The 26,646-nt window shown below is 42.5% G+C and overlaps 1 protein-coding gene across 1 annotated transcript in view; it reads right to left on the bottom strand.

Annotated features, from left to right (window-relative positions):
- LOC139153842 (transmembrane channel-like protein 2) overlaps positions 1-26,646 on the bottom strand; it is a 590,027-nt gene that overhangs the window by 271,299 nt on the left and 292,082 nt on the right. The window contains 1 exon segment of the mRNA XM_070728265.1: positions 9,131-9,237. Coding sequence (XP_070584366.1) covers positions 9,131-9,237 — 107 coding nt within the window.

Here is a 26,646-nt window from a genome sequence, read left to right as displayed (position 1 = left end):
CATCACTCCACCTGCTATAGGGAGCAAGAGGATCCTGTCCTTACAGCTCCACTCACTAGCAGAACTAGTCATTCTTATTAGTACATATGCACCAACTTTATCATTGCCAGTACCAATTTTACAATGATCTTATCACTGCTATCAAGAAAGTCCCTGATAAAGAATCACTGTCTATCCTTGGAGATTTTACTGCCAGTCAGAGCTGATTATTTGTTTGTTTGTTTGTTTGTTTGTTTGTTTGTTTATTCATTCAATCAATTAATCAATCAATTAATAAATAAATTTCTCTGCAGACTCGGGGCGGCATATTATAGTTGCTGGTGTACCTGTTAGGTCAGTTTGGCATTGGGAAGATGAATGAAAATGGCCAATGCTTACTGGAGTTTTGCTGCTACTATGGTTTATGTGTTAGCAATACATTCTTCAAAACAAATCCTCAACAGAGTCTCTTAGATGTATCCAAGATTGAGGCACAGGCACCAGTTCGACCTGATACTGACCAGACATTCTAATCTACACCAGTATTACAATCACACATAGCTATCAGGTTGCTGACTGTGATACAAACCACTCTGGTGTGCAGCAGAATAAAACTGCCTTCCATCCCCTGTCCTATTGCTCTCCTCTATCTCCTATACCTTTCTTCTATTCCTATATCTTTTCTTCTATTCTTTCATTGATGTTTTAGTCCTATATCTTCTCTTCTATTCTTTCTTAGATATATTTTACTATGAGTATAAAACTTTCATTATGTATTTTACTATGTGTATACCCACTAAAACCCTCATTGTGTATTGGACAAAAGACCAAGAATCAACATCAGCAAGACCTCCAACCATGTTAAAGTGGAGGAATTGCACATGTATTAGAGGAAATAGTCTCAGGCCCAGCTGAAGCAAAGATGTCAGAAAGATGAGAATATTACAAGAATGTTGCCTATAACACCACCCTGTCAGTATTTAGTAAGATCAGAAAGACAACAGTTTGGTTTGTAGCCCAATCAAAGGAGCTGACACCAGCCATCGAGGAAAAAAGGAGAACACTTATTGCATATAAAGCCTGCTCCAATGTGCACAATCTACAGGTTCTGCGAGCTGCTCATAGCAAAGTCTAACAGGCTGCCAGGAAATGTACAAATGACTATTGGTTGCAGCTTTGGTCTCGGCTCCAGATAGCAGCTGATGCAAGGGGGGATGTATATTGGCATCAAGGGGATGTATATTGGCATCAAGCAGGCCTTAGGACCAACACAGAAAAAATCTGCTTCTTTTAAGTCTGCTACAGGTGAAGTTATCCAGGACCGAATGCAGCAGATGGCATGCTGGGTGCAGCACTATATTCTAGAGAAAGTGTGATAACTGATGAGGCTTTGAATGGCATTGAGTGCCTGCCTATCTTGGAGGAGCCTGACAGTAAGCTAGCCTTAGAGGAACTAAATGCAGCTCTGGACTCCTTGGTCTCAGGAAAGGCACCCGGGAAAAATAATCTGCCAAAGTTTTAAAGTGCTGCAGAGTTCATCCTCACAGAACTGCATGCAATCTTCTATCTCTCTTAGAGGGAAGGTGGAATATCGCAGGACATGAAGGATGCAAATATCATCACACTATATAAGACAGGGGTGACTGTAACTACTACCATGGCATTTCTCTTCTTAGTGAGGTAGGGAAGCTGCTTGCCCATGTGGTATTGAAGAAGCTCCAGTTGCTTACAGAGAGTTTATCCAGAATCACAGTGTGGATTGCAAGCCAACAAGCCCCGTCCCGCTGGATGATCGAAGCCGCCCCGTGGGCTCCTCCTCCAGCTGGATGAGTTGAGGGGATGCCCGCCCCATCTCTGAAGCGGCTGCTACATGCCTCACCTCACCTGCCTGGCAGCGGGCATTCCTCCCAGGGTCCCTGCCGGCACTGCCCCCAGTTCAGATGTCTGCCTTGGAAGCCCAGGATCTGCGCGCGAGGCTGGAAGACAATGCCCCCTGAAGAGTCCGGAGACAAAGGCTTAAGCAAAGACAGTTCCTTTATTCAGCTCTTAAAGGGAAGTGACAATCAGCGGGAACACGTCTGGCTTAACATGGAGAGTAGCCGCTCTTTTATACATTTGCGGCTCCCGCCAAAAGAGAGCAGTCAGCGTCTGAGCCAATCAGGCGCGACTTCCTGTTTCCAGCACAGACCGCGTTTTTCATGGAACCAACTATTTACATAGGATTCAACACCCCTCCCTCCTTAGTCAAGAATACATCAATCAAGTAAGCCATGTGACGAAATCCTCCAATCTGCTCGGTCTACGCAGGGTTCTCTCCGACCTGCGCAGATCATTTGAGTCCTTGCTTCCAACGGTGGAGGTCGGTTCGCCTGTACCTCCCCAGTGCGGCTGGGGCTGAGTTTGGGCTCCGGCCCACTGAGTCGAGTGGGCAGGCACAACACCGGCCTCTGAGGACGAAGATGGCTCGGCGTCGCTGGTGGACCTTTCCTGGCTCGGTAAGTCCATTTGAATGTCCATTAAAGCGGGTTGCGCATTATAGTCTATTAGAGGGGAAGAGTCTGTTTTAGCGGTTTGCACAGGGGAGGTTTCAATGCGCCTTCGTACATGGTCAATGTGCCGCTTCCACATTCGACCATCTTCCAATTTTACAATATATGTTTTAGGAGCTGTTTGTTGTACAATTGTTCCCTTCATCCAATTCAAACCCCCATCAAAATTCTTTGCAAAAATACTTTGACCCAAGTACAATTGTCTTTCAGGATTTACATACATAGAATTATGAGTACAATACCTTGGGTGTAATCTATCCAGTGGGGATCTAAGTTTCCTTCCCATTAGTATTTCAGCAGGACTTATGTGTGTGTGGGAATTTGGTGTAATATGTTGTGTTAACAAAAATTGGTCCAGATGCTGTTGTACATCTCCAGGGCCTGACCTGCGCAATGCTTCTTTTGCAACCCGAACGTACCGTTCTGCCAACCCGTTAGCCCAGGGCGAGTAAGGCGAGATGAGAGCATGTCTGATCCCCAAGTTATCTAAAAACAATTCAAATTGCCTGGCTGTCAATTGGGGCCCATTGTCTGACACTAAGATGTCAGGACAGCCATGGGTGGCAAACAAATGGTGCAGAACCTTAATTGTAGCACTAGTGGTTATATTGTTCATTGCAATGATTTCAACCCACCTGGAAAATGCATCTACCACTATTAAGAAATATTGTGACCCCACTGGCCCTGCAAAATCAATATGGACCCTGGACCAAGGCCCTGCAGGTTGCTCCCGCTCAGCTGGAGTTGTTTTGGGGGGATTTGGCCGAGACTCTTGGCATGGATCACACTTGGCTACCCACTTTTCAATATCAGTATCCAGACCTGGCCACCATAAGTGCCCCCTAGCTAGACCCTTCATCCTGACAATACCAGGGTGGCCCACATGTAGCATGGTGAGTACTTTGGTCTTTAGACTTTCAGGAATGATTACTCTATCACCCCACAACAGGCAACCTTTAACATATGACAATTCCAATCTTTTGGTTTTAAATTCACTTAAGTTTGTTTCTACAGAGTCATTTTGCCACTCCTTGAGTACACAGTTTACCACCTTTTTCAAAATTGGGTCTTGCTGCGTGTGCACAGCCACCTCCCTTGCTGTTGTTAGTGGGTTATCTTCGAGTTCTATCATTAAAACATCAGCAGATGGGGCAGGGTCCTCTACTAACTTTGCCATTGGGCACCTACTAAGACCATCTGCGTGGTTTATGGTTTTACCCCCTTTGTGAATGAGCTCGTACTGGTACCCTGAGAGAAACAAGGCCCACCTAATTAGTCTTGGAGACATAAATGGGGGAGTTGGTTTGTTAGGGGCTAGGAGGCCTAGTAATGGCTTGTGGTCGGTAACCAATTCAAAACTCCTGCCAAAAAGATAGTTATGAAACTTCTTCACCCCAGCCACTAACGCTAGAGCCTCCTTATCTAGTTGGCTGTAATTTCTCTCAGTATGGGTCATTGTTCTGGAAAAGAAAGCAATTGGGGCCTCTGTATTATTTGGCAAAACATGTGCCAAGACTCCTCCCACGCCATATGGGGATGCATCGCACGTAAGCCTGACGGGTAGCAAAGTGCTATACTGGACTACTACACTTGTGGAAGTTAACAACTGCTTTATTTGTAAAAAGGCTTCGTGCTCAGTTCTCCCCCATGTCCAAAGGGTTCCTTTCTGAAGCAGCCGGTGTAGAGGCTCTGCTGCTGTTGCCTTCTGTTTTAAAAAAACAGAGTAAAAGTTTAGAAGGCCTAAAAATGCCTGCAATTCTGTTTTATTCTGTGGCTCTGGGGCTTCCCTGATGGCTTTTAATTTTTCAGTAGTGGGGTGGATGCCTTCCCCATCGATTCTATATCCTAAGAATTCTACACTGCTGGTTCCCCACACACATTTGTCAGGTTTGATCCTTAGCCCCTTATCTTGTAGCCTATGTAATACTTCTCTTATTCTTTTGTTGAGTTGAGATTGGTTTTCTCCTGAAATCAAAATGTCATCAAAATAGGGAATGGTCCCTTTAATTCCTGACAACAAACATTCCATTATGCTTTGAAAAATCCCAGGGGCTATGCTTATTCCAAATTGTAATCTGGTACATTTAAACGCACCCCTGTGGGTGACAATTGTTTGTGCGAGTGCTGTCGGTTCATCGACAGGAAGTTGCTGGTAAGCTTGGGCTAAATCGATTTTTGCGAACACTTTCCCTTCCCCCAGGGAGTGAAGGAGCTGTTGTACCACTGAATTGGGGTAAGGGTGATGTTGGAGGGCTTTGTTGAGCGTTGACTTATAGTCAGCGCAAGCCCTCAAAGAGCCATCAGGTTTAAGAGGCGTGACTATGGGTGTTTCCCAAGGTCCCTGCTCTACAGGAACTAAAATGCCCTGGCTTATGAGCTTATCTAGCTGTAGGTCAAGCTTGGGAAGGAGCGGAAGGGGTACCCTGCGTGGTTTGAGCCGGACAGGAGGAACCTTGGGGTCAATAGAAAAGGAGATAGGGGGCCCTTTATACGATCCCAAGGTGGGGCTAAACACCTCTGGGAATTCCTGTAAGAAATTTGGAATGCTATCAGAGTTAACAGTACAAATACCAGAAATTTCAATTCCCAATGGTTCCATCCAAGCCAACCCCAAGAGAGAGTGTCTAGCCCCTGCAACAACAATCATAGGAAGGGTACATTTAACAGTTTTAAACATAATAGGTACATTCACTTGGCCCAGAACAGGTATTATCCCCCCTTGAAAATCTCTAATTACCAATGAAGTTTGTAAAAGGTCAGACTTTGAGAGGCTAGGCATGTACATTATAAGCTTTTCCCATGGCATAATGGAGTATTTAGACCCAGTGTCAAGTTCCATAGTGCATGGCTTGTTGTTTAGGAGCAGTGAGATTACAATCTTGCTCCCATTTTTTGTTGCCGTTCTATTTACAGAAAATTGATTGTTACCCCTTGAGTAGTCGCGGTTAGCGGTTGAGTAGTTCTTGTGGCCGGAAAACTGAGGAAAGCGGTTGAGGTGTTTGGGTCTGGAACCGAGGAGGACGAGGTGTGGAAAAAGATTCCTCAGGCAAGGGTGCTCTGCAGGCTTCGGCGATGTGGCCGCGTCGGTTGCAGCGGCGGCAAATGGCGTCCCGGAAAGGGCAGCGTTGGCATGGATGGTTTCCTCGGCAGCCGGAGCAGGGGGTGACAGGGCGAGGGTATCTGGGTTGTCTCGGCTGGTCCTGTTGCAGCAGAAAACAGCTGTCCTCGTTGAGGGCAGGTGGGCTGAGGTCGTCTGGGGCCTCTGCGCGGGAAACCGTGGAGTCGATCTTGGTGACGACTTCCCGCTTGTCATGCTCCTTCAGCTCTTTGGCAGCAGCGTCGGCGACCTCTGCGGTTTGTGCCAGCTTGATTACTGCCTGGAGAGACGGCTCGTCTTCGGTGAGGAGCTTGTTTCGGACCATGGCATTTCTCATGCCGAAGATTAGGGCATCAGTAAGGCGAGCTTCCGGGCTATCAAACTTACATTTTGAAAGCACCGTTCGAAGACGCGTAGCGAACTGGTTAATGGATTTGGATTCGAGCTGGGCCATTCTTGAGAATTGGTGCCGGAAAACGACGGCTGGTTTCGTAGGCTTGAAGTGGCTCGCGAGCTTGATTTGCAGGACGTCCCAAGCGACGGATTTGGCTGGAAGCGGATCAGTGAGAGTCTGGGCGAGATCGAATATCTCTGGGCTGCAGTAATTCAGGAAAATTGCCCGCTTCCGTTCGGTGTCGGCGTCCCTTATTCCGGCAGCTTCGAGGAAGATCTCGAACTTGGCCATGTGGGCATCCCAGGAGGATTTCTCCGGATCGAAGAACTCAGGAGCCCGGCCGATTTGAAGGTTGTTCATCTTGCACGCGTGGTTCTTCCGTTCGTCGTCGCCAGTGAAGAGTCCGGAGACAAAGGCTTAAGCAAAGACGGTTCCTTTATTCAGCTCTTAAAGGGAAGTGACAATCAGCGGGAACACGTCTGGCTTAACATGGAGAGTAGCCGCTCTTTTATACATTTGCGGCTCCCGCCAAAAGAGAGCAGTCAGCGTCTGAGCCAATCAGGCGCGACTTCCTGTTTCCAGCACAGACCGCGTTTTTCATGGAACCAACTATTTACATAGGATTCAACACCCCCCTCAGGAGCAGCCTTGGCACACATCCCTCTTTCCGGATGACTGAGCTTCTCTGGCACGAGCAGGTAGAATGAGACTGCTTACTTCGCCCAGCAAGGGAAAGAGGCAGGGTGGTGCTGGAGGAGAAGGAGCTGTGGCCTTAGCCACAGGTTACTCCCCCGTTACCTGCCAGGCCGGCCTGGGATCTCTCCTGACCCCTGGAGTTGTGTCCCATTTTATTTCCCCAAAGTTTTGGGGCAGGGAGGGGAGCCATTATTTCTCTGCAACCCTCCGTCCCCCTCCCCACTTTCTTGCCCTTTTGGGGACTTTTTCATGCGGGAGGAAAGGTGAGCTACACACAAACACCCCTCTGACAACCTTTTCCAACCTCAGCAAGCGGTGCACGCACGTGTGTAGCTCACTTTTCATCCCACATGAAAAAGTTTTCAAAGAGGGGCAAGAAAGAAAAACTTTGGGAAATAAAATGCCTGCCTGATCCCATGGAGGTGGGTACTGTAGTTGCTTCCCCCCAAGGTGCAGCTTGACACTTGCAATTCTTTTTGAGGCATTTGAGGTTGCTACAGTAAATGAGGTTGATTCAAGACCAAGGAAAAGATTTGCAAGTGCCGAGCTGCTGTTCCACTCTCCTCGGTGTCTCTCTCCCTTGGTAGGTTAGTCAAGCCCACCTTTCCTTTCCCCTCCCGCCGCCCCCACTCCCGCCATGGAAAGGCAGCCGAGGGGAAATATGCAAATAGGTAAGAATAGATAAAGGGGGGGATAAGATGTGTTCCCAGTTTATAACTTCCTGGTAAATCTTGCAGCTTCTTAAAGCCCTCTCTCTCTCTCTCTCTCTCTCTCTCTCTCTCTCTCTCTCTCTCTCTCTCTCTCTCTCTCTCAAAATGGGAATTTAGCTGAATCTTTAGTGCTCTAAAATGGGGGTCTCCAACCTTGGCAACTTTAAGACTTGTGGACTCCCAAAGTTCATCAGCCAGCAAAGGGAGCTGAAGAAGTCTGGGAGTTGTAGTCCACAACTCTTAAAAGTTGCCAAGGTTGGAGACCCTTGCTCTAGAAACACTCCTTTTAATGAGTATTTCAGGTTTATCATCATCATCATCATCATCATCATCATCATCATATATTTCCATGCACTTCATTTGTGAAAATTGGAGTAGTCAAGAAAGGGGTCTTTGAAAACCTCATGGTATAGTAGTAATAAGGCAATCTCAACAGGGAACTGTAATTGTACATTATTCTATCACTAGCCATATCTGTGACTAAAGGAACAACTAACAAAATGAATTGTCCTCGTTTGTTTGTTTGTTTGTTTGTTTGTTTGTTTTTATGTTAGGGGTTAGGAGTGCAAAGGTCTTCAAACCTGGCAAGTTTAAGGCTTGTGGACTTCAATTCCCATTTCTGAGCTAGCATGACTGGTGGAGGAATTCGGGGAATTGAAGTCCACAAGTCTTGAAGCTGTCAAGTTTGAAGTTTGTAAAAAGTATACATGGTTTTAAAAAGTATTCTGCTCCACTGGTATTTTATTAAACAATATAATACTACACCATTTGGTTCAGAATAATTTTTTCCTTGTTTTCCCCCTCTAAAATCTAGGTGCCCCTTATACACGGGTGCGTCTTATACACCAAAAAATACGGTATTTATTTTGCTATATGAACACACACAGATGAAAAGTAAATATTTTTCTTCTTATAGTTCTGAACTAGGATGATATATAACATATCTGGTTTTATTATCTTCCTTAGCAGAGTCATCTTTTAAAATTGGGAGGGAGAGGATTATTTTTTATTTTTTATTTTGTATTGTTGGAAGAAATATTCATCTGGATTCAGTTCCAAGTGGGGAAAAAGACACTGGAAAAATTGAGCCTGCTTGGAAAGATGGTTTAATGGTGGACAGCATAACCACATGTTTGAGGTCCTGCGGACAAGGGAGATCACATGCCTCAAAGATGTTGAAGAAGAAAAGATGTTTACTGTTCCTGTATAAGAAATGTATGTTAGTGGCTGTCAGACTCCCAGGGAGCGGGGTATTAGCTAGCACTGAAGGCTTTGTCTGTATTCCAAGCTTGGCTGATGCAATCTTCCCAGATGCCATGTAGTGAGTTTCTATTTGCTAGATAGGTCTGCTTGAAGGGGGTAGATCAGATTGGCCCAAGGCATAGAATAGATTACCACTGGCCATTAACAAAGGTGTGTGTGTGTGTGGGGGGGGGGGGTGAGTTTCTGCTTCTGTGAATTTCTACTTCTCTTTTAGAGGAAATATTCTGCCTAAAATATTTCATTCCTCCAGGAGAGGTGGGTTTGGCAAATAGGGAATCAATACAGTAAAAATAATTAGTATGATAAAGAATTTATTTTTTCCTAAATAATTTAGGTGTAAAATTAAAGTTGCATGAATGATAAAAAATATTACTCTTTTTACACTATATACTATATGTAGTTAACTATACTTCTCAGATTAACTATTTACGTATTTACTTACCTCTGGTATTATAACTAACCCAAATATTAAGCCAAACAAAACCAGGTTTAGGCCGTACATCCATCGCAGAAATATGAAATAAGAAGCCACTGAAGAACCAAAATGACCTTAAAAAAATAAATAAGCTTCCATTAGAAAAGTTCTTGAAATTGAAATGTCCAGAGAACAAGATGGATTTGTAATGTCCAGAGAACAAGATGGATTTGTAATGGGCTATCAATGTAAATATAAGTGTCCCTTTTCCAACGTTATTTTGGAGGAAGAGGAAGAAGCATATGGAAACTGATTTAATCAGATTTATAATTCCCTTGATTAGTTTACATTTTGTCATTGCCTCAAACTATGTTTGTTAACTTTTATATGTCTCCCCCCCTTCATCCAATCTCAAATATCTAGGGTGTCTCAGTTATCAGTCAGTTATTGGTCATATCAGTTATGTCAGCCCTTTGAGGTAGGCCTCATCAAGAGAGAGAGAGGAAGGAGAGAAGAGAAAGAAAAAAGAAAGAAAGAATGAATGAATGAAAGGGAGGGTGGAAGAGAGAGAGATACAAAAGAAAAAGAGATAAGAAAAGAAGAAAAAGAAGGAGAAAGGAAGGGAGAGAGAGAGAGAGAGAGAGAGAAGGGGTACCACAAATCCTGCCACTAGATATAGTTTCAGAAGACCCTTTGAAACAACACAGCAATTTAGGACTGGAAGATATCTCCGAGGTCATCGGGTCCACGCCCCTGCTGCAGCAGGAAACCTTACATTGTCTGGATTATTTTGGTGCCTCTAAGAGAGAGGAAAATTGCCAGAAAGGAGAAGGAGTTTACTAGGACAAGATAGTCCTTGACTTATTACCACAAGTGAGCCCAAAATTTTGGTTGCTAAGCAAGAGTGTTGTTAAGTGAGTTTCACCACATTTTACTCAATCCATGACATCTATTGGCTCTAACAGTCATGTGCAAACTAGGGAAGTATGAAGGTCATCCAGAAAGTAATGTACCACATTTTTTTCTCATCCTACAGTAATGGTACAAATGCGAAATTTTAGATATACAGTGGTACCTCATGATATGAACCCCTCGTGATACGAACCCCTCATGATACGAACCCGGGGTTCAGAAATTTTTTGCCTCTTCTTACGAACTTTTTTCGGCTTACAAACCCACCGCAGATCGCAAAATGGCGCTCCGCTGGGCGCCGCCACCCGCTGTCATCTTTTAAAACAGCCAGGGGGCTTCTCGGTGTTCTCCCGAACCCGAACTTTTCGGCTTTGGGAGGCCGCCGAGAAGCACCGCCACCCAGCTGTCACCTTCTGAAACAACCGGGGGGCTTCTCGGCATTCTCCTGAACGCCGAACCCGGAAGTTCAGGTTCGGGTTCGGGAGGCCGCCGAGAAGTCCCCCGGCTGTTTCAGAAGGTGACAGCCGGGCGGTGGCGCTTCTCGGTGGCCTCCCAAACCCAAACCCGAAAACTTTGGGTTTGGGTTCGGGAGAACGCTGAGAAGCCCCCCGGCTGTTTTAAAAGGTGACAGCTGGGCACCGGCACCCAGCGGAGCGCCATTTTGCGATTTTTTTTCTTTTTGCACGGATTAGTTGCTTTTACATTGTTTCCTATGGGAAACAATGTTTTGTTTTACGAACGTTTCGCCTTACGAACCTACTTCCGGAACCAATTAGGTTCGTAAGAAGAGGTATTACTGTACGTTGTTTGAATTGTCAGTAGTGTGTTTGTAAATTTTGCATTTTTTCAAATAGCGTAGCTGCAGCAGTGTTTTGAAATGGCATCTGTAAGTGATGTATGTTACAAGCAGTGCGTCATCATTGAATTTTTCACTGCGATGAAAGAAACTGTTGGGAGTATTCACAAATGTTTGTGTACAGTTTATGGAGAATCTGCAGTCGACAGAAATTTGGTTATTCGCTGGGCACAGAGGGTAAGGCCATTAGAACAAGGAGTGGTACCGACAGGGCATGCACGTCCTTGGGTCTCACTGGAGGGATGCCATAGAATGGAATGGAAATTGGAAAAACAGGGAGTGTAGAAGAAACATCATTCTTTCTTGTATGTAAGTTTCATTGTGTTCAATAAATAATTGTGGAAGAAAAAAATGTGATGCATTACTTTCTGGGCGACCCTCGTACATCTGAAGGCATGTGTAATGTACTAATGTACAGAAGTTATGATTAAATTTGTGGCTGAAAGTGGATTCAATGAAATTGAATGTGTATAGTTTTATAAGAGGTTTGTGTATGTATGTGTGTGTGTGTGTGTGTGTGTGTACATACAGTATATATAGTAGATAATGTATAATTTTTATGCCTGTGTGTAATATGTACGTACAAATATGGCATATATACATAGGATTAAGTAATATGTTTTGGATGTTCAGTAGTAATACATAGATAGGGAAATTGTATCTCGTTGAGGCCTTTGAAGAGAGAAAAGGCCAGGCACCCTAAGCCATAATGCTTGATGTAAGTGATATCAAGCTGGCCATGCCCACCCAATCACATGTCCACCCAGTCACATGATCACCAAGCCACCCCCACGTAGTGACATGACTACAAAACCACTCCCATCCAGTCACATGACTTTCAAAGCTACTTTCAAGCTGATTGTTGAATGAATAGGATTTTTTTTTAAATTAGAATTTTAAGGATTGTTTTTATGTATATTAATTGGATTGATTAACTACTGTTTCTGTATATGTTGTGAGCTGCCCCGAGTCCTTGGAGAGGGGCGGCATACAAATCAATTAAACTATAAACTATAAACTACTCTCATCCAGTCACATGACTGTCAAGCCACTCCCACAAAATTAAGCCATGCTCACAGTAAAAATTTTTGGAACCCACTCCTGATATCAGTGTCCTCTTATCACATGCAGACTCAAGGCAAGATTTTTTTGAGCTCCCCACCTTCATAGTCCTATCTTTCCTGTTGTGATTCCGTCTGAGGCTCCTCAGGGAACGGCTGAACCTCTGCCGGCTCCCTGCTCAGAGGGGGAGGATGAGGAACAGGAGGAGGAGGAGGAGGCCCAGGCAGAAGGGGAGGAGGAATATCAGGCCGAGGGAGAGGGAGAACAGCCAGAATCCCCCGGGGTGGAGCTCTCCCCAGCAAGCAGCCTGGAGTCCTTAGATGAAAATGCTCAAGCCATCATCGATCACAGGCAGAGAAGAGCAGCACAACGAAGGGGACAATTAGCCAGGTACTTCCAGTCCTAAATAGGTGACAGCTGGGTTTGGGTGTGGTTCTCCCCAGAAAGGCTGAAAAGGCAGACCCACCCTTCCTGTATTGTGGAGTATTATCTTTGGGAGTCCTGGGACCTGGCTGTGATCTTTGGCGTCTCTGATTCTGACTTGTGGCCTTGAAGGCTGAGACCTTGGGGAAAAAGGCGTGGGGGCTTATTCTCTACAGTGGTGTGTGTGCCAGCAAGAAGTCTGCTGTATTGTCTGGCCGTCAGGACTTTGCTGTGAAGCCTCATAGTCTGCCTGTTGGGAAGAACAGGTTTTTCTCTGTGTTTATTTTTCAAACTATAAAGTGCTTTTGTTTTTACCAGCGTGTCTGGCTGCTTTTTCCAGTTGGTGTTGAAGTCTGGGGGCACCCAGACAGAACACTTTCCCATGGCTGAGATATCATTTACTATGTCTTTGATCTACTAACAGTTTTTGTATTCTTTCAACATTATTATTTTCACTGTTCTTTATAGACCAGTTCCAAAAAAAATTCCAGTGTATTTTTAAAAATGGTTTCTAAGAACCCCAATCTTAAAAAATATACCTTCTATTCCGATAGGCACCAATCTTGGTCAAGATTAGATATGGTTTGGGTAACAACAGAAATTAATACCAAAATTTATTCGACAGAGATCGATTCTAGTTACATCTCAGACCATAATGCACTCAAAGTAACTTGGAAAGGATCTAAACAGTGCTGCAGATGGTCTCTTCAAAAATCCATATTAACTCAGGAAGAGTTTAAGGTAAAATTCCAAACTGAAATAAACTATTTCTTTCAAGAAAACCCCAAAGACCATACAAATCTCCAAAATGTTTGGGACACAGCCAAAGCTGTTATCAGAGGGATAGCGATTTCATATATGGCCAAAGAATTTAAGCTAAAAAAACAGAAATCGGCTAAATTAGAGGAAGATTATAGGGCCTTAGAAGAAGAACTCCAGAAATTTCCCCCCAAAAAATAAATTAAACAAAACATGCTACAAATCAAACATCAACTAAATCTAATAGATCAACAAAATTTGGCACAACAAATTAAAAGAACTAACCAATATAATTTTGAAAATGCCAATAAACCTAGCAAATGGTTAGCCAATAAACTCAGAAAGCAAAAAGAAAAGAAACTTATAAATTGTCTTAAAAACAAAAATGGGGAACTATGTCACGACCTGGAAAGGAAGAAAAAGATTGCTGGCGATTTCTACAGTAAACTTTACGAGTATACTGATATTACACAAAATAACACTCAAGAGCTAAAAATGCAAGAAATTCTAGAACAGGCCAAACTACCTAAAGTTCCACAAGAAATGGTCAACATAATAAATAAACCGATCACCGACACGGAATTAAAGGAAGCAATTAAAAATAAAAAAAACAATAAAGCACCAGGGCCGGATGGGCTTCCCATAGAACTATATAAAGATCTGCCTATAGAAATGGAAAAGGCCCTGTTAGAAACACTGAATGAGGCCTTAGACAGAGGTAAAATCCCAACTTCATGGACAGAAGCAAACCTAGCGTTAATTCCAAAAAAAGATACAGACCATACAGATATATCTAATTACCGCCCGATCTCTCTTTTAAACGCCGATTATAAAATCTTCACCTCTATCCTAGCGAATAGAATCAAAGGATTTCTAAACTATTTTATACATTCGGACCAAAATGGGTTTCTTCCCGGGAGACAGCTTAAAAATAATATCAGAATTGTGTTAGACACACTGGAGTATTATGAAGCTCATAACGAAAAACAAGTGGCGCTAATATTTCTTGACGCCCAGAAGGCTTTCGACAATGTGTCCTGGAAATTCATGATTAAACAACTAGAATATATGGAATTTGGTCCCAAATTTATAAATGCAATAAAAGCCATCTACTCTGTCCAATCAGCCTATATTATTCTCAATGGGGACACATCGACAAAAATCTCTCTTTACAAGGGTACAAGACAAGGATGTCCACTGTCCCCTTTATTATTTATCTTAACCCTTGAAGTACTAACGAGAATTATTAGAGACAAGGAAGATATAAGGGGATTAAATTGTAAGAAAGAAACCTATAAACTCCAAGCTTTCGCAGACGACCTGGTATTTATTTTAGAAGATCCTTTAGACTCAGGTCCCAAATTATTAGAAGTCCTGGAAGATTATGGTACAGTGGCAGGCCTCAAAATAAATAAAACTAAAACCCAAATTCTAACCAAAAATATGCGACAATCACAGAAAGATATATTATCAGCTAAATTGGACATTCAAATAGCTACAAAAATTAAATACCTCGGCATCAATTTGACAAACAGAGTGTCTAGCTTAAAATCAAACAACTATGATACTCTAATAGACCAAATACAAGCAGACTTGTCAAAATGGAGGAACTTACAACTTTCCCTACTTGGGAGGATTGCAGCCATTAAACTGAATACATTACCCAAAATTCTGTTTTTATTTCAAACAATCCCCATACAATTAAAACAGGTTTTTTTTAATAATCTGACTAAATTAACTAACAATTTCATTTGGCAAAACAAACGCCCCCGAATTCGACTGAAATATTTACAAGGTAAGAAAGAAGAGGGAGGACTGGTTCTTCCAATCTGGAAGGATTACTATATTTCCGCTTCCCTGGCATGGACAAGAGAGTGGATGAGTCTAACTAATACCAGACTTCTTAGCTTAGAAGGCCACGACCTCCATTTAGGGTGGCACTATTATCTCTGGGACGAAAAACCGACAACCCACAAATATTTCTCTAACCATTTGATAAGGAAATCACTAATCAACACTTGGAAAAAAATCAAAATTAAATTATATAAAGGAACCCCCATGTGGTACGCCCCGTTAGAAGCCTACGTACATCCAAATTTATACAAAAGAAACAACATAATAAGATATAATGACATTCTAAACTCAAATGGGACAATTAAAACAAGGCTAGAACTAGAAAATTTGGGTCAAAAAGTGGAATGGTGGGAATACCTCCAGATCCAATCTAAATACAACAAAGACAAAAAAATATCTGGGGTAAGGAAAAATGCCCTTCTAGACAAGCTATGTATAGGCCCTCAAGAAAAGCTAATTAAAAATTTCTATTGTTACTTAACTTACAATGAATTGGACCACTTTAATACTAAAATTAACGTTAAGAAATGGAACCTGGACCTCAAAAACGAGATTAAAGAGGAGGAGTGGCAAACACTCTGGACTAGGAATTATAAATTGACTATCGCCACTTCCTATAAAGAAAATCTGATCAAAATGTATTACCGATGGCATATTACCCCAATCAAATTAACTAAATCAAATAACAAACTCTCTCCAAATTGTTGGAAATGCCAACGAGAATTGGGCACTTACTTCCACTTATGGTGGCAATGTACCAAAGCTAATTTATTTTGGAATAAGATCGGAATTTGGATCGATGAAATGTTAAATTTATCACTTGACAAAACTCCTGAATGCTTTCTATTGGGCATAATCAGACAAAATCTATCAAAATCCCAAGTACACCTAATCATTCATTTAACAACCGCAGCTAGACTCACATATGCGCAGTGGTGGAAGAACGAAGAAGTACCCCCAAATGAAGTAATAATTAAAAAAATATTATACTGTGCAGAAATGTCAAAATTGACGTCACAAGTTAGAAATGAATCCTCCGCTACGTTTAACGAGTGTTGGGATCCTTTTTATAACTGGCTAGGAAGCAAAAGCGAGAACAATAGGCTATAAGATTGTGATTTTTGACACTACCTCGAACTGTTACAAATCTGGTATAAACTATCTTATTATCTCATAAAATAACACGAGACGTTATATATATTTAGATATGAAGATTTATCAATATCTGTTAACTTCTCCGCAATGTGTTTATTTCAACGCTGGCATTGAACCCTTTTGATACAATCCTCGAAACATGGTAATGAGCACATACAATTGGACCCAATTTTCGTTCTCAATACAACTCCCCTGTTTACTCGCCGACACTTTTACCCGTTTTTGTCTATATGTTTTTCTTTTGTTTTTCTTTTTTTTTTCCTTTTCTGTATTGTTTGTTCTTTTGTTTCGAAGTGTACCATATGTTGTATATGATGTAAATGTTTTCATTTTAATAATAAAATAATTTTTTTAAAAAAAAGGTTTCTAAGATTGGCATGCTAAGCAAATATAAGCATTGCCATAAAGAAATATAATTTTCATTCTTTGCTGGAAGATTTTAATTACTTTCGCCTTCCATCATATATCTTGTGAAGATATATTCCCAGTGGTGGTCTGCAATTTTTTTAACAACTGGTTCTCCGCCCTAATGACTGGCTAGGTGGGTGTAGCTGTGTGACTGTGAATGGATGGTCATGTGATTGGGTGTGCGTAGCCAACTCAAAATCATTTCTTTGCCTAAAAATTATATACCAAATGACACCCAGTTAGCGGCCAGATTAGCATTTGCGCAATGGTGGAAAAATGAAGATATATCTCAAGATGGATTAATAATAGAAAAAATTAGAAATTGTGCAGAAATGACTAAATTAACTCTGGAAGTTAGAAATGATGAAGAATCAGTGTTTTATAAATGCTGGGACCCCTTTTATCACTGGTTGGAAAAAAGAAAAATCCGACCAATCACTGCTTAAAACTTATTACACACTTGTATGTATATATTTAAAGATAATAGTCTGGTGTTTAAATTGCTTCAGTAAAGGATTGAAATATGTTATAGACAAAAATTAAACCTATCCTCTTAAAATATTTTTATGCTATGTTACTCAACTTTACTTCTTATTTATATATAATGTAATTTTTAGTTATAATGTAATGGGCTATAGAGAATATTTAGAGCACAATTTTCTGATACAGATCTGCCGTTCACCCACCCGATTTTTATTATTTGTTCGTTATTATTGTATACTGTTCAATGTTTGTCTTCCCCCCCCATATTTTATTTTAGTTTATTTGTCCAATATTGCATTGCTATTTGTATTGTTGTTGTGTTTATTGTATATATTTTTGTAAATAAAACTATTAATTAAAAGAAAAAAGAAATATAATTTTCATTCTTTGCTGGAAGATTTTAATTACTTTCACCTTCTATCATATATCTTGTGGAAGATATATTCCCAGTGGTGGACTGCAATTTTTTTAACAACTGGTTCTTTGCCCTAATGACTGGTTAGGTGGGTGTAGCTGTGTGACTGCGGCTGGATGGTCATGTGATTGGGTGTGCGTAGCCAACTCAACATCATTTCTTTGCCTAAAAATGATATACCAAATGACACCCAGTTGTACGTCTCCATCCTGTGCCCACTCATTGAAGCAGTGGAAGTGATGTGCCAGTGCCTGGAAGCTGTTAGGGTCTGGATGTGTGCCAACAGACTCAAACTTAACCCCAACAAGATAGAGTGGCTGTGGGTTTTGTCTCTCAAGGACAATCCTATCTGTCTGTCCATTACCCCTGGGGGGGATCATTGACTCCTTCAGAGAATGTCCACAACTTTGGTGTCCTCCTCAACCCACAGCTGACGTTAGAACACCATCATTCGGCTGTGGTTAAGGGGACATTTGCCCAGGTTCGCCTAGTGCACCAGTTGCGACCCTATCTGGACAGGGATTCTCTGCTCACAGTCACTCATGCCCTTATCACCTCGAGGTTTAACTACTGCAATGCTCTGTATATGGGGTTACATCTGAAGAGTGTTCGGAAACTTCAAATCGTGCAGAATGCAGCCTCGCGAGCCATCATGGGTCTTCCCAGAAACACCAATGTTTCTCCAACACTACTGAACATCCAACACTCCGTAGACTGCATTGGTTGCTGATTGGTTTCCAGACACAATTCAATGTTGGTGATGACCTATAAAGTCCTACATGGCATCGAACCGCCACCTGTTTGGGGAACCATCTTCTGCCGCATGAATCCCAGCAACTAGTTAGGTTCCACAGAGTTGGCCTTTTCCGAGTCGCATTGGCCAGACAAGGTCATCTGGTGGGGCCTAGGGAAAGAGCCTTCTCTGTGGTAGCCCCGGCTCTCTGGAAGCAGCTCTCTCCAGATATTTGCACTGCCTCGCCTTTCACAAGAGTCTTAAGACTCATTTATGTCACCATGCATGGGGCAGTTAAATCAAGCCCCCCCCTTTACTAAATGTGATGAGTGGTTGTGAATGAATTGGCTGACTGATTTTAATATATTGGGATTTTAATTTGTAATTTTTAAATTAAATAGATTTGTTTTTGCATTGTTCATATTGTATCTTGTGAGCTGCCCCGAGTCTTCGGAGAAGAGCAGCATACAAATCTTTAATAATAATAATAATAATAATAATAATAATAATAATAATAATAATAATAATAGTCAGTATCATACAAAGAAAATTTGCATAAGATGTTTTATCGGTGGTGTTACGCTCAGGTACGTTTAGCCAAAATTCATCTAAACATAAGTAATAAATGCTGGAATTGTAAATCTGCCATAGGTACATATTATCATATTTGGTGGTTATGTCCGGTAGCAACAAAATTTTGGTATGGGTTCAAAATTGGTTGAAAGAAATGTTAAAGTATGAATTGGAAACAAAACCCGAAATGTATCTTTTGGGAATAATTAGAGGACAGCATAGAAAGGAAGATTACTATTTGATAACGTATATATTAACTTCAGCAAGGTTGGTGTTTGCACAAACCTGGAAAAAGGAAAATATATCAAATGAAGAAATGGTGATTAGGAAAATGCTAGATTGTGCCAAATTAAGCAAATTAACATATGAATTACAGAATAAACAAAATAAAGACTATTACACAATTTGGGGGAAACTATATAGTTGGATAGAAAAGAAAAAAGAATTGATTTAACGTTTAAGAAAAAGAATCATTGAAAACAGAATTGTAACATATTAAGTTGATTGACCTTGTGCTTGTTTTATGTTTGTAAGTATGTTTGTATATTTATTTCTGTTCTGTTTTGTTTTTCTTTTAATAATAATAATAATAATAATAATAATAATAATAATTAATCCATTTTTTTCGTACAAACCCTTTTCTTTTCTAAGCATTTCAAATGCTTTAATTGATCTTATCACATGTTTTTCAGCCTTTATGATGTCTACTTTTCTTGCTTTCACTGTTTTGGAAAGTTGAGAAGTTTTGTTTAGAATGTCAATCATAAATGCCAAATCAGACATAAAATATATATTTTCAAGATGAGCAGCCATACCTAGTGTTATGCCGGGCTTCACGTTACAAGCCCCCAATTAAGTCCAAGTTAGAAATTCAATCACACACATTTGTAAAGTAAACAAAGTTGGTTCATCAAAAGGAAAATACTGTCCAAAACACACTTTTTATCAGCCAAACTAATCTCCCACACACCACAAGCCTTGAATGCTGTGAAAAACATAAAACAAAAGCAAAGCAGACAAAAAGCAGCTGTGAAGACATCACAGCCACTCCCATTCAAGAGTCCTCACACTTAAACTTAACTGTGAATTGTTCCACAAAGTCTTTGTAAATCCTGAAGCCGTTCACAAAAGTCTTTGTAAATTTCTAAAGCAAACCACAAGTCTCTTTCTCTCAAAACAGATAAACTCCCATGCCGAGAGGCAACAACGTTGGCAATTTATCAGCAGCCCCATTAGCCTAATTGCCCCAGCCACAGGTGTTCTCCCTTATTTCCTATAATACTTGCGCAGTTGTTCCTTCCTTGACGTCAACCTGCCTCTGTGAACATCTATGAGTGCCTCCTCTTCTGATTCTAACGATGATGATGATGGTTCACTAATGGGGTAATTAGCTAATGGGCTGCCTGTAATTACCTCCTCCGTTGATCCTACTTCACTTCCAGAATCTTCCCCTGACACAGACGCTTCTCTGTCGGAAGCTGTTGGCAGTAAAACCAGCCTCTGATAATGTGAGGATTCTCCCACATCAATCCCTCAGTCCTTGGAGCAGGAGCTGGCCCAGAGCCAACCACAACACCTAGATACTTTTCATTGGAGTGAAAATACTGATGTAGCATTGGATAAATGCGCCAGACAGCCATGGTTAACCTTAAACTATAGGCAGCACATCTTGGTCCCAAAACTACCAATCACTATAATTTCAATTCCAAATTGTTTGGATATTTTGAAAGGTTCAGCTTGATACTTATTGGATTGATGAAAAATAGTGTATCAATATTGTTTTTAATGATTTACTTGCTTTATTCCTTTATCAAATCATGTAAAACAACTTGGAGCTGATTGTTTAAGCAGTGCCATGCTGTGATGTTTGGAAACTCTTTTGCTATTCTGGTATTCATTCCAGATTTTTCTCCAAACATAACGCTGACACCAGGAGAGCAAAATCTTGTTAATTTTTTTTCCAGATAGTTATTTGTAAACCCAGCATTATTTAAACTTTCCATGACTGAAGAACATATTATCTTTGCATCTTGTTTTTCTAATTCAACTACATCAACAAAAATTGTTGGTGAGGTAACTGAATTTATCTTTTAATTAATCTTTTAAGTAAACTATAGCAGTTGGTTTGTTAGATAGCATTGAGTCTTTGTCAACAATCAAACATATTTTCAGATAATTTTCAATAATTTTAGTAAATAATTTTGTTTTAATTTCTTTCACAATGAAATCAACTATTTTTACTGCAGTTGTACATGAATGCAATCCTATTCCCATGTCTACTCCATTTTTGATTTGCAATTCTATCAATGGATGAATGAATGAAAATGTGCTACATTTTTGTGCCAGGCTGTAAATTCTATTGAATATGAATAGAATAGAATAGAATTCTTTATTGGCCAAGTGTGATTGGACACACAAGGAATTTGTCTTGGTGCATATGCTTTCAGTGTATATAAAAGAAAAAGGTACATTTGTCAGGAATCATGTAGTACAACACTTAATGATTGTCATAGGGATCAATCCCAGGGGGCGGCTTGGGTTGGTCTGGCTGTGGCCATGTGGCCGGTTTGCTCCCGCATGGGGGGGTGCTCCCTCCTGCAGGACTGCGGCACCCAGTGGTGGGTGCTGGCAGTGGTGGCGGTGATGCATTGGGTGAAAGGGGGGGTGACGGATAGACCGGACTGCCTCTCCCCTCCTTTTTGTTTGTGGTGGTGGGGCCTGGCACCCAGCGTTGCTGCTGTGCGGTCCCTGGGATCAGGCCGATTCCAGGGGGTGGTGTGGGGTTGGTCTTCCTGCGGTCACATGGCCAGTTGCCCTTGCATGGGTGGGTGCCCCCTCCCACGGGATTGTGGCACTTGGTGGCGGGCTCTGGTGGAGGTGGCGGTGATGTGTTGGGTGGAAGGTGGGGCAGACAGATAGGCCAGGCTGCCTCCCCCTCCTTTCCTTTATGGCAGCAGTGCACAGTTCACAGCTGTGCCACTGCGTAGCCCCTGGGATTGGGCCGAATGCAGTGGGGGCGTGGGTTGGTCCAGCTGCAGCCAGGCATGTTTCTGCAAATTGACTGTGTCTTGTGTGAAGAAACACTTTTTTATATCTGAATCTCTGCAGGTTTCATTTGTTTGATGACTTTCCTTATGTAGAAAGGGCCTAACAGAAATCTATTCTTTCATCATTTGTCCTCTTGCCTGTAATTCAATTTCAATTCAATTTATTAGATTTGTATGCCACCCCTCTCGTAGATTATTGTTCTGTGCTACCGTAATATGTATTGACTCAAGCATGCAAGCATTGATGTCCCAATTACTATATTCTCACTGGCACTATATATGACATTTGACTTCTGATGAATGCACAGACACATCCATTATGGAGATGATTTCATGGACATTGGGATGGGCCAATTTGCCATCCATAATGGCAGGAGCTATTAACAAGAGCTTCCCTTGTTGAATTTCCATGAAAGAAAGACTCTATTTATCCATATACGGTAATTGCAAGAGAGGATGTTTCTAAAGCCTCTAAGTTAGCCGTTCCAGGGGAACGAGGGACCGTTGCTTAATAACGGTCCCCTGTTCTGGCTCTGTGAGCCCAATCTTGGGTACTGGTGATGAGTGTAACTCTGGCCCTGGGCTCAGGTTGCTGCTGCTGAATGCCAGGTCGGTGGTTAATAAAGCTCTCCTCATCCGGGATTTGATCCTGGATGGGGAGGCCGACCTGGCATGTATTACTGAAACCTGGCTGGGCCCGGAGGGAGGTGTTCCTCTCTCTGAAATTTGCCCAGCCGGGTTTCAGATATGGCATCAACCGCGACCCCAGGGGAGGGGGGGAGGAGTGGCTATTGTAGCCAGGGAGAGCCTTTGCCTGCGTAGACTCATTGCTCCGGAAATAGCGGGTTGCGAGTCTCTCTTGATGAAGTTGGACTTAGGAGTTCAGGTGGGCTTATTTCTCACGTACCTGCCTCCCAGCTGCGTGTCAAAAGCCCTGCCTGTGCTACTCGAGGAGGTAGCCGGGTTGGCGGTGGAGTTCCCCAGACTCATTGTCTTGGGGGACTTCAATCTGCCGTCACTCAGTGAAACCTCTGGGTTGGCACAGGAGTTCATGGCCACCATGACAGCCGTGGACCTGACTCAAGTAGTTCAGGGTCCGACTCACGAGGGAGGGCACACACCTGACATGGTATTCCTTTCCGAGCAATTGAGTAATGGTCTGAGACTAAGGGGCTTAGAAGTGTTGCCTTTGTCATGGTCAGACCATTTTCTACTACGGCTTGACTTCCTGGCTCCAATCCTCCCCCGCAGGGAGGCGGAACCAATGAAGATGTTCTGCCCCAGGCGCCTGATGGACCCAGAGGGCTTTCAGACGGCGCTTGGGGTTATTCCAGAGGCACTCGTCCACAGTTCGGCGGAGTCTCTCGCAGAGGCCTGGAACAGGGCTGCAGCGGGGGCTCTTGACCGGATTGCGCCTTTGCGACCTCTCCGTGGCGCTAGACCCCGTAGAGCCCCATGGTTCAACGGGGAGCTCCGGGAGTTGAAACGCCAAAAGAGACGTCTAGAGAAGCGATGGAGGAAGAGTATGTCTGAATCCAATCGAACACTTGTAAGAGCTTTTATTAAGACTTACAAAGTGGCGCTCAAGGCGGCAAGATGCGCGTACCATGCCGCCTTGATTGCATCAGCGGAATCCCGCCCGGCCGCTCTGTTTAGGGTGACCCGCTCCCTTCTCAACCAGGGGGGAGTTGGGGAGCCCTTACAGAGTAGTGCCGAGGATTTTAACACGTTTTTCGCTGATAAAGTCGCTCGGATCCGGGCCGATCTCGACTCCAATTGTATAACAGAGTCGACTGACAATGAGTCAGTCGAGGTGACTGGGGCACGTACTTGTCCACCTGTCTGGGAAGAGTTTGATCTGGTGACACCTGATGAAGTGGACAAGGCCATTGGAGCTGTGAGTTCCGCCACCTGTTTACTGGATCCGTGTCCCTCCTGGTTGGTTTCGGCCAGCAGGGAGGTGACACGGAGCTGGGCCCAGGAGATTACCAACGCCTCCTTGGGGAGGGGAGTTTTTCCATCTCTCTATAAAGAAGCGCTCGTGCGCCCCCTCCTCAAGAAGCCCTCCCTGGACCCAGCTGTGCTTAACAACTATCGTCCAGTCTCCAACCTTCCCTTTATGGGGAAGGTTGTCGAGAAGGTGGTGGCGCTCCAGCTCCAGCGGTCCTTGGAAGAAGCCGATTATCTAGGTCCCTGGCAGTCGGGTTTCAGGCCCGGTTACAGCACGGAAACCGCTTTGGTCGCGTTGATGGATGATCTCTGGCGGGCCCGGGACAGGGGTTTATCCTCTGTCCTGGTGCTCCTTGACCTCTCAGCGGCTTTCGATACCATCGACCATGGTATCCTTCTGCACCGGTTGGAGGGGTTGGGGGTGGGATGCACTGTGCTTCAGTGGTTCTCCTCCTACCTCTCTGGCCGGTCGCAGTCGGTGTTAGTGGGGGGCCAGAGGTCGACTCCTAGGTTTCTCCCTTGTGGGGTGCCTCAGGGGTCGGTCCTCTCCCTCCTGCTATTCAACATCTACATGAAACCGCTGGGCGAGATCATCCAAGGTCATGGGGTGAGGTATCATCAATATGCGGATGATACCCAGCTCTACATCTCCACCCCATGCCCAGTCAACGAAGCGGCGGAAGTGATGTGCCGGTGCCTGGAGGCTGTTGGGGCCTGGATGGGTGTCAACAGACTCAAGCTCAACCCGGATAAGACGGAGTGGCTGTGGGTTTTGCCTCCCAAGGACAATTCCATCTGTCTGTCCATTACCCTGGGGGGGGAATTATTGACCCCCTCAGAGAGGGTCCGCAACTTGGGCGTCCTCCTCGATCCACAGCTCACATTAGAAAAACATCTCTCAGCTGTGGCGAGGGGGGCGTTTGCCCAGGTTCGCCTGGTGCACCAGTTGCGGCCCTATCTGGACCGGGACTCACTGCTCACAGTCACTCATGCCCTCATCACCTCGAGGTTCGACTACTGTAATGCTCTCTACATGGGGCTACCTTTGAAAAGTGTTCGGAAACTTCAGATCGTGCAGAATGCAGCTGCGAGAGCAGTCATGGGCTTACCTAGGTATGCCCATGTTTCTCCATCACTCCGCAGTCTGCATTGGCTGCCGATCAATTTCCGGTCACAATTCAAAGTGTTGGTTATGACCTTTAAAGCCCTTCATGGCACTGGACCAAAATATCTCCGAGACCGCCTACTGCCGCACGAATCCCAGCGACCGATTAGGTCCCACAGAGTGGGCCTTCTCCGGGTCCCGTCAACTAAACAATGTCGGTTGGCGGGCCCCAGGGGAAGAGCCTTCTCTGTGGCGGCACCGGCCTTATGGAACCAACTCCCCCCGGAGATTAGGATTGCCCCTACTCTTCCTGCCTTCCGTAAACTCCTTAAAACCCACCTTTGTCGTCAGGCATGGGGGAATTGAAACATCTCCCCCTGGGCATGTTTAATTTATATATGGTATGCGTGTGTGTATGTCTGTTAGTATATGGGGTCTTTTAAATCTTTAAACATTTTAAAAACTGTTGGATTATTTATGATTTGTTGTTACATGTTGTGAGCCGCCCCGAGTCTTCGGAGAGGGGCGGCATACAAATCGAATAAATAATAATAATAATAATAATAATAATAATAATAATAATAATAATAATAATAATAATAATAATAAGTGTTTCGAACTCTCCTTCAGAAAATGTATCAATTATTCATTAAATTTACACTTCACACTAACCAATGGCATATATAATGGTGCTCTGTTGAATAAACCAACATTGATAGGGCTCATATGCCATAAAATATAAACAGCAAATCCATTCAAGCAAACATAATAAAATAAAAAAGTCAATCAATATTAATTAAGGTTTTCAATTGGTTTGATTCAAAAGAGAAAATAAGTCTGAAAAGTCTGATGGTAATTAATCTGTGAACTAAGATACACAATGATAGGAGAATCTATTTATGTTTGGATGTTATTTTAATTCATTCTTTTTTGTTATGATTTATCCTGTTGCCAAAGTATTATGAATTAAAAAATTGATGGGTTTCTATTAGAGAAAATCACATTGTTTCTTCTCCAGTCCTTAAAAAAAAAAAAAAAGTTGATAACATTTTGATAAATCCAGAGCTTAGATCTATTAGAAATAGCTGAACTTTTATATACCTGATATATAAAATTGGAATGTATATTGCTTGGGCTATAATTATAGATTTATATACTGAATTTTACAAGCTGTTAAGCCTTTATTTTTATCTTTGAGAATAAGCAAACAAAAATTGAAAACAGAAGAATTTATCAAAATAATCTAATTATGAAGAAAATCTTGTAAGATCTCTGCCTCATTATCTTAGTCTCTAAAGGGAGTTATGATACAATAGAAACAATAACTGTTATTGTTATGAAATGCCAAATTGCACTTGTGCTTTAATAAGGAATAGACAGTGTTAATATAGAGTATTTATTTCATATTGAATATAGAGAGCTATTGTTATACATCTTACAAAGTAAAACATACTTACTAAAGCTCTTGTTGAAAATATGTACAATATAACCATGCTGGAGATATACTTTATTATGTTTCCTTTTCAATTTAAATTTGGCCTTAATAGCAACCCTCCTTGTCAAACATGTTTGCCTTTTATTCTTATGAATTATCCTTTTTATTAATATGACCAAACTTAATTGGTTATGCACTGCACTAAGAGATAACTTGTTCAACATTATTTCATTGTGCTAGCTCCTGTTTATTTCCATAGTTTATCAGATCCTGAAACAGTTGTGAAAGTAATATTCTGTATGTTTCCACATACTTCAAATGTGAAGTCATTGTACTATAATAGTATTTGTGCTGTCAGAAGCACGCCTTCCTG

The sequence above is a fragment of the Erythrolamprus reginae genome, chromosome Z, assembly GCF_031021105.1.
Source record: "Erythrolamprus reginae isolate rEryReg1 chromosome Z, rEryReg1.hap1, whole genome shotgun sequence".
NCBI lineage: Eukaryota > Metazoa > Chordata > Lepidosauria > Squamata > Dipsadidae > Erythrolamprus > Erythrolamprus reginae.
This window is presented reverse-complemented; position numbering and strand designations above follow the sequence as displayed.